The following is an 18,153-nucleotide window of genomic DNA, read 5'->3' as shown; positions in this document are numbered from 1 at the left end:
GTTTGGCATACACATCCTTTTCGATGCAGCATCTTCAGGAAAGTGTTGCGAAATCGACACTTTTCTTTGGCAGGGACCGTGCGGGTGTTGTGGGACTGAGTACGAACGCGCTCCCAATCCGTATGGTCTACGGCCGTATCAGAATGAAGCTTTGTCGCGTCGATTCAGGGCTTCCAAGAATGAGAGGGCGAGTGGGCCTCGTAGAAGGAGAAGACGGGTAAACTTCGGTTTGAAACAGGTCAACGGTGGTCATGATTGAGTGCTGAGCTGACACGGGAGCGGCTCTAATCCAGGAGAAATGTGGGCGGGGCACAGACTTGGAGATGGAGAGGCCTGGTCACGTGGACGCTTCTCCTGTTTCGGTAAGGCGCGACCCCCCTTATCGCATGCCCCCGGCAATCGGCACCGTCATCTACGCCTTCGCCCTGGACCGCGTGAAGGTATGCCGTCGCAACAAATATCACCGCCATTGCTAGCGGAATCCAAGAATGGACCGAAGCCTGAGAAATACACCCGATGGATAATGATTCAGAAAGTTCTCCGCAGGAGCCGCCTGCTAAAAAGCAACGAACCCTAGCTTGCCAGCGATGTCGCTATCGGAAACAGAAGTGCGAAGACAGCCGCCCGTGCCAGAATTGTGTCAAAGGAGACGAGGAATGCCTTCCTACGCAGCCAGCGCCTCGGCCGCATGTTGAGAGCGAATATGTGCGCATTCTGGAAGACCGTGTTGCTGAGCTTGAGGCCCGAGACCCGCAGCAGAGCCTTGATCATCTAGCAAGAACCCAGAACAGGCCTGATCACGACATAGATGACACGTCCCCAGCAAGCAGTGGGTTACCGGGTGATGGGGTCACAGGGGGAGCAGTGGCTCATTCGATTCAACAGTCCTTGCCGCCGCGGCGGTCATCTATCCTTTCCGGCTCATCTTCGGGTTATGCAATAGCTTCGGGCACGGATGATGAACCCGACTTGAATCATCTCATCTTTGGGCTTATTGCATCACCTTCAGCGCAGTTTCCAGCTCACGATGCTTCTCGTACCTCAACAGCCACACGACCGGCACAGGCCGAAGTGAATAGCGCCCACACACTGTTGGCCAGCATCTCTCCGGAACTCGAAGAGTCATTGCTCAACGCATATCGCGAGCGCGCTCAAGCCCAGTATCCCTTTTTCCACTGGGACACCTTCCTCACATGGCAGTCGGAGTGGAAGCACTGTTTGTCCCGCGACCTTGAAGAACGAGCATGGCAAGGGTTCTTCATCAATCTTGTATACGCGACAGCTTTAGTACTGTTGCGTCAGCCTTACGCGACAATGCTCAATGCTCGAGAATTCTACGATAGTGGCATCGCACTCCTGCCGGCTGTGCTACGTCAACCTGATAGAATTCTCCAGGTGCAGGCATATCTACTGCTGTCCGTGCATGCACTACACCAGAGCTCTACTGAGCGCATCATTTCTCTCGCGTCCACAGCAATACGACAATGTGTCCTGCAACAGTTACACCTCGGCGAGACGGAACCACCATCAACCGACGTTCATGCACGGCTGGTAATTCAAGTTCGACGGCGATGCTTTTGGTGCGCATACCTTCTTGATCGGCTGGTCATGTCATCCTTCGATCTTCCACCATCTGTGCCGGACTATATGATTACCGTAAGGCCTTTCGCTAACATCGAGGACCATGACCTGTTAGGCGCCGCTGCCATCACGCCGCCTAATCATGACTTGAGCGACTCGCAGAACTACACGTGTAACTCCTCAGCGCTTCATATACTGCAGTGCAGGCGCATACAATCCGAAATAAGCGCCGTTACGCTTCGATGGGATTACCAAGCTCAATTTGAGAATAGTTCAGATTGGAGGATAAGAATACTTGCGGAATTGGAGAACTTCAAATCTAGGGTACAAAACTTTTCAGATCCACACTCAAAAGGTTATACATCACAACGGTGGCAAGCGATGATCTATCACTATACGTTGCTCATGCTTTACCGACCGACAAAAGCCAACGTGATCGGATCTGCCGGAGATTGGTCGGTTCAAGCCAGCAGCCAGGCTTGCTTAATGTTTCGTAAGACTCAGATTGATCGTCAAATCGCTCAGCCATGGCTTGCAGTAAGCAATTCCACGCACTCGATGATACATGCGCTAATCCTAGCAGCTCCTCGTCCAATTCCAATCTGGTATCACACTCTTGTACTGCTTCTGGGCTACCCCACCGGAACATAGAACCGACAATTACTACTCCTTCGATGTCTCTGACGCACTCCGCGCCTGCTCGAACATCCTAGCGATAATGGCAGACAGGTGGGCGAAGGCAGAATGCCTGCGAGACGTCTTTGAGCTACTGGCGCGCGAAATCCCGCTGGTCGACCGACCCAACAAACCACCGACTCGGCTGTCAGAGAAGACGGTTACGGCAGTCCGAGAGCACCTTCCGCAGGTTCGCGCACTAGTAGTGCATCGTCCGGTGTTGCGCATGATCGATGAGATGATAAATGAAGACTTCCCTCGCTCTGCGCAACCTTCTCAGCTACCAACGATACGTGGCATGCTCGCTCCGAATGACCAGGAACCTGAAAACTTCAACAATCAGCTACAGCAGATCAACGGAAACTTCCAGATGCCATTTGCCATGCAGCAGCCCTTCGAGTACGGGATTGCAGATTCTGGGCTTGAGGATTTGGCTGTTGATGGCCTACTCTCGTTTCCTGGGGTGTTTGACTTCGAAGGCTGGACATGACACGCCGTTGAAAAGTGAGGTACTATTGGAGCTAGTGTACTCATAATATGGGCTACCGACGTCTTTTCAACTACGCTACTTTGCCCTTGTCTACGATAGACTCCCCTGCGACCGTCTCGAAGAAAGCATCCGCCAAATATCCACCGCAGTAACTCAACTTCTCAAACCCATCAGTCATAGGTTGTGAGCTAAGAGCTGGGCCTTGGACCGACTTCAAGTAGCCAGCGATACCTTGGTCCTGCCACATCTTCGCAAATTGCTCCGTCACCATGTTCAGACCTTGCAGACTCCAGATCGGCTGGACCTGCCATACGATGCCTAGCTTGGCAAGATCGAGATGAAGGTTCTTAACCTGGTCATCACTGAACCCGGCTTTCGCAAAGTCGTAGTCACCGGTGTAGCCAAAGGCAAAGAGCCGATCTGGATACACCTTGCGAACTTCGGTGTGGAACTCGACAATGTCTTGCCAGTTCGGAGAGTCCATACGCGCCCAGGTCACGTCTCCGAGTGGCGCAGCGGCGATGGCACGCTCGACGATACCCTTGACACAGCTCTTGATCATGTACTGTCCCATCGCCGATCGCGATAGCTCCCAGTCGAAGAAAACCTCTTGTTGGACGGTCTTGCTCGCGATATCGCGACGGTCTGACAGGGAAGCGACTTTGCGATTCGAAAGCTCCGCCTTATAAGCGGCAAACTCTTCTTTCGACGCAACGGCCTCAACAGCCTCATCGAAAGTCTTGATCCCTGCTTTGGCCTTCCACTCGTCCCGCGCGGCCTTCAAGTCTTTCCCTCCCATCTGCGCAGCCGCGAGACACTTCTGCAACGGCTCTATCTTCTTCGTCGCTCCCTGCACATATTCGTGATCGCGCTCGTCGACAACACTGGTGATGAATTCGGCATGGTCCGTGTCGCAGCGGCACAACAGTAGCGTCTCCGCACCCATAACATCGAATTGCATCCGCACAGCTGTCAAACGATCCAGGTATTCTTGAGTCGGTACAATTGTACGCCCCTGACCGACGGTAAACTTCTTCATCCCGATAGCAAGATCGTCGATGTGGATCATCGCTACGCCAGCGTCCACAAACTCGCGCGCCATCTTCATTGTACTAGTCAGGCTACCGAAGCCCATGTCGCCATCCGCGACGATTGGCGCCATGTAGTCCCAGTTCTCCAGCTTTTCACGCTGCTCGATTGGATGTCGTAACCGGTACTGTCGTTGGCGCTGGTCGTGCCAAAGCTGGCTCTTGAAGATCTTGGAAACGACCTTCGGCACGGTATCCCATGGGTAGTCGGCGTGGTCCATTCCAGGGAGTGCGACTTCCGAGAATCCGCATAAAGCACCGGATACGTAGACAGTCTGCTGATGTTTGGCCATCTGCGAGACTGCAACCGGGTCGGTGGTGCCGAATGTCAACTCGCATGTGCCGGCTTTGTTGTGTGCATTGAGTTGCTTCCAGAGCTTGATGGCCTGGATCGAGGAGGCTTCCGAGGGAGCGGGGATGGAAGTACGAAGCGCGGCTATAGTGCTCGCCGTGTATGGTCTGGTAACAATGTCAGCTGAATCTGTCACGGAGTCGATCTACTGCTTGAGATCTGACGGGGCCACATACCGCTTCAAATGCGACTGCCTTGCAGAGCTCCATTGCTTTTCAATAGCAGCTACATCAACTTCGAAAGCCTTCTGCTCATCTTGAACGGATATGTCGAGTTTAGGCATCGTGTGGAATGTGAGAGATTGTGATGTACACTGTTGTATAGCTTGTCAATCTGTCGTATGATGTGTCTCGGTCAACTAGGCGCCTCTGACCATATATCTAGAAGAACTGCTTCATTTGAGTAGCCCAGCTCGACGCGCGAGACGCGTAGCGACCCTTGTTCCTCGGCACATGCAGGGTATCTGCTTTCTCCACTGCAAAGCGGCGTGGAGCCATCGTGCATCTCGCACTCTCGCACATGGAAGTCCGAAAGAGTCCGTTATCGGAAGATAAGCGAAGATGGGAAAGGGTCCATTTTTGCGTGCGGAGGCGCACGCCTGACAGCTTTGCGACTTCCGATTGCCATGTGTTTGGCGTCGCATGTGCAGGATCTTTACTCAAATGTATCATTCAAGACCTGGTCATGTGTAGCACCTGCTGGAGGGCACGTGCCGGAAGGAGGAAATAAGTCACAGATATGGCAGTATGTTCGTAACGAATCTTTTCATTTAGATAGAACCTGTGGTAACTACAAACTTCGTATCGAACTGTGGCTAGCTTCTGTGACCTCTACCACACGTATCGGAAGTGCACATTTTGCTTGTCGGTCAAGTCGCGGAAGTCAGTATCTGCATGTACCCTTCCACCCTTATCAGAGTCGATGCGGTCTCGCCTGCGATTCTCATACCAGCAGTATGTTGCATACATAGCGATGGTGATCATTGACAGAACGTAGCTTCCAAGCACAGCACCCATACCAAGTGGATACAGCGGTGCCTGATCAGCCTTGAAGAACTGGGGCGCGATGATGTTGCTGATACAGTATGCGATGAATACCAGCGCATTGACGGTAACTTTCTTCGTGTGGCCTGCGGTGTTTGCCGTGTTGATACCGAGGGCGACAATGTAGGGGCCAAGGTAGAAGTATGAGCAGTACAACGCTGCGAGACGCCCATTGTAGTTGTCGAGCGGCAGAACGTATAAGAAGACTGCTGAGATCATGCCGACGATGATACCGAACATGACCCAAGCGGTACGTAACTGTTTTGCCGGAAGGTACTTCGCAGTCAGGAATACACCGCCATTGCAAACGTATGACGCTATGGTCTGCAAGATACCGGTAGGCATTGTGAGAAGTGTCGAGCGCTGAGACGAGTAGCCGAGACCTTTTATGATGAGAGGCGTGAAGTTCGTCAAACCTCCGTTCGGAACTAGAGAACGTCAGCATAAACTTGGAAGAGTGGCACATCGGGGTTACTCACTACTGATCCAGATATGAAAGAAGAACATTAGCCACGTCTTAGGATCAAGGAAGGCTTCAATCATCTGGTCTTTCTTAAACGTTTTGTTCTCCACTCCCGTCTGATCTTGCCGGATCTTGTCAATTACGATGGCCTTTTGTCGCTCGCTGACGAACTTCGCCTTGACAGGATTGTCGGGTAGGAAGATACCGATCACACAAGCCCAAACAATGGTCATTGCGCCTGTGATCCAAAACATGGCGCGCCATTGATGTTCGCCTGCTAGGAATCCAATACCATATCCAATTGGGCCAGTGAAGCACACAGAAAGACCCGTATACATCAAGCCGGTTCGAAGAGGTTGCTCACGTCGAGGGTACCACATGCTGATGATGAGGAAATTACCGGGTACGATAGGAGCTTCAAGGGCTCCTAGAAGGACACGGAGTGCGATAAGTGTAGGAAAGTTGTTGGCAAACCCCGTCGCGATGAGAATGCAGCCCCAGAGGAGTTGGACGACAAACATTAGTTTGGCAATCGGGAAGCGTTGGAGGAGGCTGCCACTCGGTAGGCACCAGAACAGATAACCAAACTACACGCATTGTCAGCACCCTAGAAGCGAAGTCGGGTAGGATTACTTACGTAGAATGCACTGCCAACCCAGCTGTATCTGTCTCCAGTCAAGCCAGTATCAGCTCGGAAGCCGTACAAGGCCGCTGTAGCTGTCGTCACTTTGTCCATAGCGCCCAGCGTGATGTTGACTGATATGACTATTAGCTTGCGCTTCTCGCTATCTCGCTTTACAAGCACTCACACCAGAGCAATGGCACAAGACGCAGGTCTAGCTTCCATCGCAAGCGTGTCGCTTCTTTTCTTGTATACGCATTCTCCCCCGTGAGATGATGAGCATAGGCAGCCGCCACATCAACGTTGGCCGAGGCAACTTCTCCCATCTTGACAGAATGTGTATCCTCGACGTCGGCGGACGACATGACTTTGCTATCGTCGGGCATGGTCGCAATAAGTGGGGTAAGGATGGAGATGCAACAAGAACCTCCCAGTGGTGTCTCGAACACCTAATTAGATGTGTATTTTATAGAAGACAAAGACAAAGACTCATATCAGTAATGCCTATCTTCATATCTCGCTGACTGTCGCTATCTCCAGCTAGACAGCGGCTGGACGGGATATGGAACGTCAGAGTCCAGCTCGATAGGACCAAGATTGTGCCCTTGACTCGCGAGCGTTGTCGTTCTCCGCATTTTGGCGACGGCAACGATCAACCGGTTTGCATGCCCATGTTCGCTACCTAGCGTCGAGGAATAAAGAGATGGTTCTTCGGACTCTCATGTCCGATGGTGGCACGGTGGGTCAAGACCAATAGTGGGTTGTCAGGCCCTCACACCATGCCATGGTAGTGCTAGTATGGCTCCTGATACCCGACTGCTAGGATCCGTGTGTATAGAAGATATGCGCTACGGGAAAACGGGCGATAGGGCTTGCTCGAGGGTTGCTGCGCGTACGGATATGGCGTCCTGCAGCGGCGCCAATTGTCCGTCACATTTCGTACGCAGAGTGTTGTGATCATCGCGCATCGCATAAAAGATGCTTACAACCATTGTGAGGACGTCGTCGCGGTGGTTGATTGAATATCGAAGTGGGCGAGGTCAGTGGCCTTGCGTGGTTGGAGACGTGGCAAATCGCGAGATAGTCGCGACAAACGTCAACCGCTTATCGGCGGCCATCACGTGCATCGCCGAATGCGGGCATCCCGAAAGCGACATCCATAGAAGACAGATACATTGCTTGAGAAAAGGTTATTCAGGAAGAACACATCAGATCAAAAACCCTCTCGCTCAATTCGTGCAATCATGGCACGAAATCTACGCATTTGCATGCTTAATGCCGATGCACCGGTGCCTGTTGTTGCCGCCGAGCGCGCCCCCACTTATGGGCGTATCTTCCACCAACTTCTTTCTTCCGCAGCTGCCAACACCAAGTCACCACGCGCGTCCTTGGACCCTGTCATCAAAATCACATCTACGGACTTCGATGTGACGAAGAACGAATATCCCAGCTCGATAGCAGAGTTCGACGCTGTTATCATCTCGGGCTCCGCGAACTCGGCCTACGATGAGCTGCCCTGGATACACAAACTCGCAAGATGGACGAGAGAAATATATGAGAGGGAGCCCAGGGTGAAGATTTTCGGTAGCTGCTTCGGCCACCAATTGGTGTGTCAAACTCTACTAGGAGATCATGGTGTGAAGGTGGAGAAGCATCCGGAAGGCTGGGAACTAGGGGTAAAAGAGATCACACTGCAACGGCAATTCTACAACGAATTCTTTGGAGATGGAGGAATTAAGGAAAATAAAGATGAGGAAAAGATGAAGCTACAGTTCGTGCATCACGACCACGTGGTTGTTCCGGATGTAGAAGCGCTACCGGGCTCCTGGACAACGCTGGGAAGTACTCAGCATTGCGCTAATCAGGGCATGTACGAACCTGATCGTGTCCTCACATTCCAGGGTCACTTCGAGTTCGATCGTTTCATCAACAGTGAGACAATTAAGTATTTCTTTCCGAATTGGCAGCCCAAGGTCTTGGAAGAGACGCTCGATGCTGTCGATGCGGATGACGATTCTGTGACAGCAGCTGGAGTTGTCCTGAAGTTCTTCTTAGAAGATAGTGCTAAAAAGCACGGTCAGTCTCATGCTGTCGTTGGGGGTCTACTCACGCCACCATCAAGAGAATGAGCCTGCATTTTTACAACCGATCCGATATGTATCAACTACATATTGTAGATTTAGTCCTATTTACTAGCTTCCTTGATCAATACACCTAATCTCTGAATACCCTCAAGAATCTCTGCTTCCGTATGCCATGCCCATGAAAAACGTATGCCATTTCCATAGCCCTTTGCCGCACGAACAGTGGATGCAGGGTCCCCGTGCACTTGCATCATGTCGCCGTATGCAAACTTTACATTGTATCGTTCCAAGCCTCTGGCAGCCAAATCAGCACCCTTTCCAGCCAGACCTTCTGGTAGCAGCAGCCAGATGAAGTAGCCTCCAGCCTGCGCAGAAGACTCCTCAAGACCAGTGTCGGTGCCGTTCACTTGTCCAGAAACCTCATTGTACGGCTTCCCAGTAGAGATAGTGACACCCAGTGGAACCAGAAACTTGTCTATCCCTTCCAGCATAGCATAATAGCGAGCCCGAAACGTCGGAAGAACTTTGGTTTCAAGATGCTTGCGCAACAACCCAGACTCAAGCACCTCATGAACGAATGAAGCAGACATGTGTGAGGGACAGCCTCCAGATCTGGTCGCGCCCACTTGCGACAGTGCAAGCGTGAACGCAGGGGTCGCTTCTGCCCAGCCTACTCTTACACCCGGTGCTATGATCTTTGAGAACGAACCATTGCTCATCGCATTACCCCATTCATCTTTGGGGCCTCCTTCAAGCGTGCGATCGATGTCGACGATTCGTGGCGGTACGTCACCAAGGTTCTCATAGCTTCCGTCCTTATCCGCTGGCCAGCGTAATATGTCGTACACATCGTCGGTGACCACAAGGGCGTCAAATTCTCGCGCTAGGCGAATGAGTTGCTGCCTTCGCCGAAGCGACATAGTCTTCGCGCTTGGGTTTGAGAACGTCGGAACGCAATAGATGATGTGCCGATAAAGCTTCTTATATCTTTCACCCGTCTTTCGCATTGATGCATCGCGTGTTGTCGATTGATCTGCCTCCTTGAGACTTCGTCGTAAGAACTCCACATCCAGCCCTTCATCGTCTTCCGGCACACCCTTCATCATCCCCTGAAACCCGTTGTCCATAAAGATAGGACATGCCAGAAAGTAGCAAGGTTCAACCATCCAAATGTTTCGCGTGTAGCCTGGCTCAGTGAAGCGTGCCAGAACGTTGTCCAAGTTCCCCGATGCCCCGTTCGTGACACAGATGCGGTCGAATGAAAGTTCCGAACCGCGTCCGTACGTAGAAGTGAGCCATGCTGCGATACTGCGTCGAAGTGGTTCGTAGCCAGCATCTGGGCCGTAGATGAGTGAGGCAGCGGTTTTTGCTTGCGAGTTAAGAACGCTTGTCGCGCCGTCGAGAAGTTGAGCCGATGGGAAGAGTGACGGCGACGGCCACCCCAATTGCAGATTGATGCTTTCGGTCATATTGGTAGGATCCAGATGCAACAATGATGGTGTTCTTACAGGCAGATCACGGCGACGCTGCCATGAACAGCAGTCGAATCATTTTGCGACCTCGGCATGCGCGCTGCAAACCCATGCTCATGATCGCATAGCCACTCAGCATTTGGTGGAGAGCGTGATATCGACCCCTGCCATTCTTTCGGACTCTGGGCCCCGATGGAGAGGAACGTCGGAACTTTGAAGGATTCACTGAGGGGTTCATTCGCGCCGCGCTAGTGATGTATTAGCGTGTTTCCTGGGAAGGGATCGGCAATCGCGCGTCATCCTCATTCTGCTAGAATGCGCAGCAACTCCACCCTCAACGCGACGCGATAGGCATTACAAACCCGTACTGCCATGCCTTCGGAACGATATGCCCTGCGGTATCGGCGTCGTTACTGCCAATGGCGCGTAACGGGACAACTGACCAGGCGCTGCCTCTTTGGCGTGTTCATACCTTGATCTACCCGCTGGCACGAGGGTGATTTACTTCAATTCCCAGTGGCTGTAGGACATATAGGAGCTCTTGGTTGTCGGAGACTGCAGTTCACCTTTTCCTCGATTCATTCCTCGCTGAATCGCCTACTGAGTATGCCGTTCGTTGAGCAGCCCCTGCAAGGTGCAGGCATCCGCATCGCCATAGATCGCGGCGGTACCTTCACAGACTGCTTAGGTATTATACCAGGGAAACCAGATGTACTCGTCAAACTTTTGAGTAACGATCCAACGAACTATGCCGATGCACCCACAGAGGGTATCCGCAGGATACTCGAGCAGGCCTTGAACGTATCCATACCACGCGGCGGCAAGATTGATACCAGCAACATCGAATCGATCAAGATGGGAACTACCGTCGCGACAAACGCTTTGCTGGAACGAAACTCCACAAAATGCGCGTTGGTCGTCACCAAAGGTTTCAGAGATCTACTACGCATAGGTGATCAGACCAGACCGAAGCTGTTTGATCTCAACATCCGGAGGCCTGAGACCTTGTTCGACGATGTACTAGAGATTGACGAGCGCGTCACACTCCACGATTCGACGGAGGACAAGTCAACACTACGAGACCCTGACCGCAACTCCTATAACCTGGAAAGGGGGGTGGGCGGCGAAGCCATTCGCGTTTTGCGACCAATTGGTTAGTATCTTGACGTGGAAGTAACTTCCTCGCTGACACTTCAGTAGACAGCACACACGCCCGTGAAGGTCTCCAGGCCCTGTTCGACAAGGGCGTGCGGTCCTTGGCGATAACGCTTATCAACAGCTATACTTTCCCGAACCACGAGCTTCAAGTTGCCGATATCGCCAGAGACATCGGCTTCACGCAGATATCAGTCTCATCACAGATCTTCCCCATGATCAGAGCCATTTCGAGAGGCTACTCAGCAACAGCAGACGCGTACCTTACGCCTTTGACGCGCAATTACATCGACGGCTTTCGTGAAGGCTTCGTGGGCGGCCTGGAAGATACCAAGGGTGCTCGTTGCGAGTTCATGCAAAGTGATGGAGGACTCGTGGGGTGGCAGCACTTCAGCGGTCTCAAAGCTATCCTGTCAGGTCCGGCTGGAGGTGTTGTCGGATTCAGCAAGACATGTTTTGATGTACAGCGGAGGAAGCCAGTGATAGGATTCGACAGTAAGTCTAAAGCTCGCGAAACATGTCGGAAGTATGCTGACAATTACGCAGTGGGCGGAACCAGCACTGATGTTTCGCGGTATGCGGGAACACTGGAGCACACCTTCGAGTCGATCACGGCTGGTGTGACGATTCAATCTCCACAGCTAGAGATCGACACTGTTGCTGCCGGTGAGTAGCACTCGAATCAATGGATCTAGATAGTTACTAAAGTTTCTAGGCGGTGGAAGCATACTTTCTTATCGCAACGGTCTCTTCCTCGCGGGCCCCGAATCAGCAAGCGCACATCCAGGCCCAGCAGCATACCGCAAAGGTGGACCTTTGACGGTTACAGATGCAAATCTTGTCTTGGGACGTTTGCAGGCTGAGTACTTTCCAAAGATCTTCGGCAAGCACGAGAATGAACCTCTGGACTATGAAGGCGCAAAGCGAGCCTTTGAAGAGTTACTCGTCACGGTCAATGCGGATCTGTCACAGACTAGCGGAAAGACGAAGACTGTCGAAGAACTTGCTCTTGGCTTTTTGGAAGTTGCGAACGAGACAATGTGTCGACCCATCCGCTCGCTCACTGAAGCCAAGGGACACCGGACGTCAGATCATGATCTTGCTGTCTTTGGCGGTGCGGGTGGACAAGCTGCCTGCGCCATTGCTGCCAACCTGGGAATCGACCGCATTTTGATTCATCGTTACTCTTCTATCCTGTCAGCATACGGCATGGCATTGGCAGACGTCGTTCGCGATGTCCAAGAGCCGTGCTCAGTATTGCTGAAGTCCTCTCTCGATGAACTTGACGAAAGGCTGTCATCGCTCGAGAAGACTGCAGCTGAACAACTGGCCAACGACGGATTCTCTGGCCAAACAATCGGCTTTGAGCACTTTCTCAACCTCCGCTACGAAGGATCTGACACAACCTTCATGGTCTCGCGCCCTGATCAAGGCTCGTGGGACGACGCGTTCGTAGCTGAACACAAGCGCCAATTCTCTTTCGTCATGCCCGGACGCGATATCCTCGTTGAGAACGTGCGAGTCCGAGCGACAGCCCGGAGCCCATCGGTCGAACCCGAGTTCAACCTCGATCAACAGCTCACTGACTGCTCCCCAATCGCCGTGTCGACAAAGAAGATTTCCGATCAGGTTCCTGTCTTCTTCGAACATGGTTGGACTACTTCTCCTCTGTATCACTTGACAAAGTTGGCCACGGGTGATATCATCGATGGGCCGGCCATCATTCTGGACAACACACAGACCATCGTGGTTGCACCGAGCTCCAAGGCAACTATCCTAGACCGCCATGTCATGATCGAACTCGACCGAACGACTACCCTACCAGGCAACGAAGCTGATGTACCTCGGACTGTTGATCCAGTCGAGCTTTCTGTGATGGCTCATCGCTTCATGAGTATCGCTGAACAGATGGGCCTCGCATTACAGAAGACTAGCGTTTCAGTCAACATCAAGGAACGTCTCGACTTCAGCTGCGCGCTCTTCAGTCCTGAAGGTCGCCTTGTAGCCAATGCTCCTCATGTGCCAGTCCACCTTGGTTCGATGGAACAGGCAGTTATGTATCAGCACAATAAGTATCTAGGTCAACTACGACCAGGCGACGTCATCGTCGCTAACCACCCCATATCCGGCGGCACGCATCTTCCGGACATCACATGCGTAACACCAGTCTTTGACGATGCGGGGAAGACCATCATATTCTACACTGCTTCGAGAGGTCACCATCAGGAAATTGGTGGAATACTTCCAGGCTCAATGCCAGCTGGCAGCGTCGAATTGCACGAGGAGGGTGCCATGATTGTGTCAGAATACCTTGTTCGCGATGGCGTTTTCGACGAGGAACTAGTTACGAGGGTACTACTCCACGACCCTGCCCAATATCCCGGATGCTCAGGAACTCGCAAGCTCGCCGATAACATCAACGACCTCAAAGCACAAGTCTCTGCCAACGCCAAAGGCGCAGCGCTCGTGGCTGACCTCATCGCCGAACGAGGTCTTTCAACCGTACACCTAAACATGCATGCAATCACGGCCAACGCCGAGTCCTGCGTACGCGAATTCATGAAGCGTACATATCAACAAACTGGCGGCAAGCCACTTGCCGCACTCGATTTCATGGACGACGGTACACCCATCAAGCTCGCCATAACCATCAACCCCGACAACGGCTCCGCCCACTTCGATTTCACTGGCACAGGCGAAGAAGGATACCACAGCTTCAACGCCCCACAAGCCATCGCCAGATCCGCTACACTCTACGTTCTGCGCTGCCTCATCAACCAAGACATACCGCTCAACGAAGGCTGCCTCCGCCCTCTCACTTTTACGATCCCAGAAGGAAGTATCTTAAACCCCTCACCATACGCCGCAGTATGTGCGGGCAATCCCATCACATCCCAACGCGTCACCGATGTCGTTATCCGCGCATTTGAAGCCTGTGCCGCAAGCCAAGGTGACTGCAACGTCTTCTCTTTCGGTATAAACGGCGACCACGACGAGAACGGCACACCTATCCCCAACTCTGGTTTCGGCTTCGGGGAAACGATATGTGGAGGCAGCGGCGCAGGACCCGGTTGGCACGGCACTTCAGGCGTGCACATCCACATGACAAATACGCGTATCACGGACCCGGAGCTACTAGAGAAGCGTTACCCTGTGCTTCTTCGCGAGTTCAGTATACGTGATGGGTCGGGTGGGCAAGGACGGTGGAATGGTGGGAACGGGATTCGTCGTGTTTATGAGTTTTACCGCGATATGAATGCTTCGATTGTTAGTGAGAGGCGGGTTACGAGGCCGTATGGTATGCTTGGGGGTGAGGATGGGACGAGTGGGGTGAACTATATCGTCAAGAAGGTTGGTGGGCGATGGTGTAGGCTGGGTGGACGGAAGGACTTTGCTGTACAGAAAGGGGATTGCTTTGTCATTGATACCCCTGGCGGGGGTGGATGGGGAATGAGGGATGAGGAGACGGATCAAGTGCAGACTGCACAAAAGTCGACGGTGGAACGGAGGTTTGTTAGCCAGTTTCAGTTGGCGCAGGAAGCCAGCAACTAGACATGCCAGATATTATTCCCAGGAATCCATTGTAGACAGTTACATAGCTTCATTGCGTTTCTCAGAGTCCTTACAATTGTCTCACCACGCGCCCTCTCTGGCTAGTACATCCCAGCCAACAAGTCGCCAGATCTCCTCTTTATACCAAGTCCCCACATCTTTATCGTCGATCTTAGCCACATTTTGTAGTGAGCTCAGCCGCATGGCTGGCAGCGGCTTCGTGAGAACGTCCAGAAACTCATCATTCGTGTTGTTTCCATACATGCATGCAACGAGTGTTCGTTGCAAGCGATCTTTCGCAAGCGGACTTAGGCGCGCCCTGGTACTCGTGACGGGAGTTTTGGTGCTCAATGTACGGACCGGACGATTTGACGTCTGGCTTGGGCGAGCATTCTGGGGATTCATATGGTTTGGAGCTAGCCCCATAGCGCGCTCAAGTATCAGCACAAGAGCTTTGGCCTCAAGGCGGGTTCCAAGAGCATCGACATCTTGTCTCATTCCCTCTGTTTCATTTCTAGGCTCAGGTGGCGGTAGAATGTTGCCTTCGATGGACGTGCTGCGGTGCTGTCCAAATGTGAAGTAATACAATCTCTTGCCAACACTTTCGAACAGAACGAAGACAAAGCCATCGAAGATCTTCTGATGCACAGGATCTGTTTTCTCAAGGAACCCCAGGAAACTGATCAGCAAGTGGGCGACTGCTCTGGCCGGCGGCGACTCTTTGATGACAGAGGGCGGCGTCTTGGTTTTGGTCTTCTTTGGCGAAGGTGGCTGCGATAAGAAAGTTTGCGCTGTCTTTCTCGCTGAGAGTTCGATTGATTGCAATGCAGCTTTGAACATATCCGCCACCCCGCAAACGATCAAACTCGGGAGTCGTGTGTCTGCTTTTGCATCCATGAGCTTGTTGGTGCCGACAAGTAAGGACATGAAAGCTCTCGCGCAGACGGATAGGGCGATGGCAAAGTCGGACTTGTCTTGGTCCAACGACATGGCTTCCAGCGTTCTCCGTCCTTGACGAGACAGTTGCTCGTAGTTCTGAGCGATAATGCATATGACCTTGCCGATGCCTGAAGCAACCCTCACTAGATTGTAGCAAAGTGTGTCGGTGTCCGGCTCGTCACTCCTGCATAGTGAGTGTGTAGTATACAATGCTTCCGTGAGGTTCGAGCCAGCTTCACCCAGCACATTCAGGAAGTCCATATCATTATCGATGGTCTCCTGCGCAGCAGCGGCCGGTGGTGGGCACTGTTTCTGTGCTTGTCTCGATGGCTTAGATCTCTTTGGCGATGCAGTCGGCGCCATCAGCATGCTCGTATCAACATCAGAGACAGGTCCGGAGAGGCTCGACAGTAGGTGATTTGATCGTTCGAGTTTGATGTTGACGCCCCGAAGCCTGCTGCATTCGTCCTCGGAGTGTTGACATCGCTCCTTCCAGTAGGCGACCTGATCAATGTAGCATTCGGAATCGTCTCGTTCCCTCGGATCTGGGCCGGGCCTGATCTGAGCACGCAGTTGCAGGACATAGTCTAGCCCTGTCAGAAGGCGTGCATGATTGGGCAGTCGGAACTTACCTCGTATCTGTATCCCAGCCGGCTTACTTCGAACGATCGCAAGGGCAAGCGCTATCTGCTGTTGGGACGGAAGAGAATTTGGAACGGAAGGCGCATTCTGCGTCATGATGGGCGTGAGGGCGGGCGAGTAAAGGAGACAAGCGCCAGTGAGAGACGATGAAGTGAGGATTGGAGATCTGTTGACGGCGATTGCTGCGGTCGTCAAGGAAAAGAATTCAGAAAATTAGGAAGGCGAGGCATAGCTGGCAGAAGAAAGAAGGGACGAGCTCCAAGCGTGCGCGTATGAGGGAAGGAAGGAAGCATCCCCGGACGTGAGGTTGGAAAGAGCGGCCACCATCAAAGGCAGCCACTCCGCAACACCCCACGCAGACAGCCTGGGCTCGTAAACAATGCTACCACTTCATTGTCGCATTCAGTGCTCTTGTTGTACATATCATGCTGACAACTTGAACTTGCAGCTGTCAGGTCATCGTATTGTACATATGGCTTACATGACTACATGCACTCACTACGTGCAACCTCAACTATCTCACCGCATGCGCTCAGTGCGCCTCTTGTAGGGCAGTGGCTCCACTCTCTTCCTCTTGAACTCTACAGCAATCTGATCCTTGAGACCATTACGCTCCATGACCTCGGCCATGCTCTCGTCCCACTTCGTCCTGAACAGCGTAGCGGTGATCGCGCTCAACTTGTTCGAATCGGCAAAGCTACGAAGGTTGAATCCCATGCGCTTGGCCTTGTTGATCTTGGTGACGTCGAGCTGCTGGTTTTCATGCTGCTCGAAGACAAAGATACCTAGGCGGTGGTAAGGCGCTCCTTTGTGAGCCCATGGTGCTAACCAGGGTAGTGCGATCTTCTTGGCACTGAGATCCTCTGTCTTTTGGTCCTCTTGGGCGATACGCTGGAGTGGTATCGAGGTACTGTTGGGCGAGATGGAGATGTTGGAGGCAATCAAGTGGCATCGGTAGGTGAAGCTGTCCTTCTCTGGGACTGGCACGTCTGCGTCTACTACGACCACAGTGACGAGCTTCTCACCAGGTGTGAAGGTCTGAACATTGAGTCGAGGCATCTTTTCGCTGATGGCGGAGTCTACGAAGTCACCGGGCGCGACTGGCTTTCGTCCGAAGCCAAGATCGATGTCTGCAACCAAGTCGAGAGACGGGAGAAGATCGGGAATGATGGCAAGTTGCGTAACGCGTTGTTCGAGCACGAGACGCTTGTACTGGCGCCACTTTCGGTCGGCAAGATAGCGGTAGATGGGCTTGTTCATGTCACCTTTGAAAGTCAGTCATGTCGGCAGAGAGCATATTGGCACAACGCACCCTGTCCGTCCTCGAACTTCCGCTTCACAACCGGGTCGTTGATGTCGGCCAGGATAATCAGCTCATTCAAGTGCTTCCTCATGCTCCGCAGTCTGTGCTCCTTGGCTGCTGGACCTCCACTGATGCTTGCGTCTTGCGCCATTAGGTTCTTTATCCGCTCCTGCTGAACCTTGATTTCCTTGATCTTCTCCTGCCTGTCTTCCAACAAGACCTTCCTCGCCTCCTGGAAACATTGGTACGGCAGCTGTTCGAATGGGACTTCGTCGGTCTTTTGCAGGGTCGACCGACGAAGGGCGGCACGGCGACGACGGGACCCAACAGGTTGCACATGTTCTCTCCGCAGCAATCGGCGCTCCTGCTTCTTGTTCTCCACCATCTGGGGGTCTAGCGTGCCCCATTTTTGCATGTATTCCGGGGTATCTTGGGGGCCAGCCTTTTGAGCAGCGCCTTCCGGAGGGTTCGACGGCGGTGGAGGGGGAGTCGCATTCGTGGATTGTGTCTGCACCTCTTCACGGACGGCGGCCGTGGAAGAGATGAGTCGGCGGGTGCCATTGGCACTTGGCAATTGTCGCACGCATCTCAGACACGCGCTGAATTGGCGCAGGGTGGGCGTGGAGGCCATGGTGTTGATGGTCTCGACGATGTTCAAGAGCGATGGTGCCGCTGGAAAATGTGGTGATGAT

General features: G+C 52.8%; 8 protein-coding genes across 8 annotated transcripts; 3 read left to right on the top strand and 5 right to left on the bottom strand.

Annotated features, from left to right (window-relative positions):
- Window positions 1-2,067: 2,067 nt before the first annotated feature.
- J4E84_010284 (uncharacterized protein) lies at window positions 2,068-2,746 on the top strand (the record flags this gene model as incomplete). The annotated part of the gene is made up of 2 exons (XM_049392840.1): window positions 2,068-2,118; window positions 2,165-2,746. 2 exons carry the CDS (start codon window positions 2,068-2,070, stop codon window positions 2,744-2,746), a joined length of 633 nt encoding a protein of 210 aa, XP_049239398.1.
- A 70-nt stretch (window positions 2,747-2,816) lies between these two features.
- On the bottom strand, window positions 2,817-4,469 carry J4E84_010283 (uncharacterized protein; the record flags this gene model as incomplete). Its single annotated transcript, XM_049392839.1, has 2 exons — window positions 2,817-4,293; window positions 4,363-4,469. 2 exons carry the CDS (start codon window positions 4,467-4,469, stop codon window positions 2,817-2,819), a joined length of 1,584 nt encoding a protein of 527 aa, XP_049239397.1.
- A 547-nt stretch (window positions 4,470-5,016) lies between these two features.
- J4E84_010282 (uncharacterized protein) lies at window positions 5,017-6,700 on the bottom strand (the record flags this gene model as incomplete). Its single annotated transcript, XM_049392838.1, has 4 exons — window positions 5,017-5,657; window positions 5,709-6,279; window positions 6,330-6,477; window positions 6,570-6,700. 4 exons carry the CDS (start codon window positions 6,698-6,700, stop codon window positions 5,017-5,019), a joined length of 1,491 nt encoding a protein of 496 aa, XP_049239396.1.
- An 858-nt stretch (window positions 6,701-7,558) lies between these two features.
- On the top strand, window positions 7,559-8,443 carry J4E84_010281 (uncharacterized protein; the record flags this gene model as incomplete). Its single annotated transcript, XM_049392837.1, has 1 exon — window positions 7,559-8,443. One exon carries the CDS (start codon window positions 7,559-7,561, stop codon window positions 8,441-8,443), a length of 885 nt encoding a protein of 294 aa, XP_049239395.1.
- A 56-nt stretch (window positions 8,444-8,499) lies between these two features.
- On the bottom strand, window positions 8,500-9,867 carry J4E84_010280 (uncharacterized protein; the record flags this gene model as incomplete). The annotated part of the gene is made up of 1 exon (XM_049392836.1): window positions 8,500-9,867. One exon carries the CDS (start codon window positions 9,865-9,867, stop codon window positions 8,500-8,502), a length of 1,368 nt encoding a protein of 455 aa, XP_049239394.1.
- A 609-nt stretch (window positions 9,868-10,476) lies between these two features.
- J4E84_010279 (uncharacterized protein) lies at window positions 10,477-14,577 on the top strand (the record flags this gene model as incomplete). Its single annotated transcript, XM_049392835.1, has 4 exons — window positions 10,477-11,023; window positions 11,071-11,520; window positions 11,572-11,691; window positions 11,741-14,577. 4 exons carry the CDS (start codon window positions 10,477-10,479, stop codon window positions 14,575-14,577), a joined length of 3,954 nt encoding a protein of 1,317 aa, XP_049239393.1.
- Window positions 14,578-14,658: 81 nt separating this feature from the next.
- Window positions 14,659-16,254, bottom strand: J4E84_010278 (uncharacterized protein; the record flags this gene model as incomplete). Its single annotated transcript, XM_049392834.1, has 2 exons — window positions 14,659-16,103; window positions 16,149-16,254. 2 exons carry the CDS (start codon window positions 16,252-16,254, stop codon window positions 14,659-14,661), a joined length of 1,551 nt encoding a protein of 516 aa, XP_049239392.1.
- Window positions 16,255-16,677: 423 nt separating this feature from the next.
- On the bottom strand, window positions 16,678-18,092 carry J4E84_010277 (uncharacterized protein; the record flags this gene model as incomplete). Its single annotated transcript, XM_049392833.1, has 2 exons — window positions 16,678-17,423; window positions 17,471-18,092. 2 exons carry the CDS (start codon window positions 18,090-18,092, stop codon window positions 16,678-16,680), a joined length of 1,368 nt encoding a protein of 455 aa, XP_049239391.1.
- Window positions 18,093-18,153: the final 61 nt, after the last annotated feature.

This window comes from Alternaria hordeiaustralica, assembly GCF_023758085.1.
Source record: "Alternaria hordeiaustralica strain BMP 2776 chromosome Unknown scaffold_39, whole genome shotgun sequence".
NCBI lineage: Eukaryota > Fungi > Ascomycota > Dothideomycetes > Pleosporales > Pleosporaceae > Alternaria > Alternaria hordeiaustralica.
Note: the sequence above shows the minus strand (reverse complement) of the source record. Positions and strands in the feature narration are given on the sequence as shown.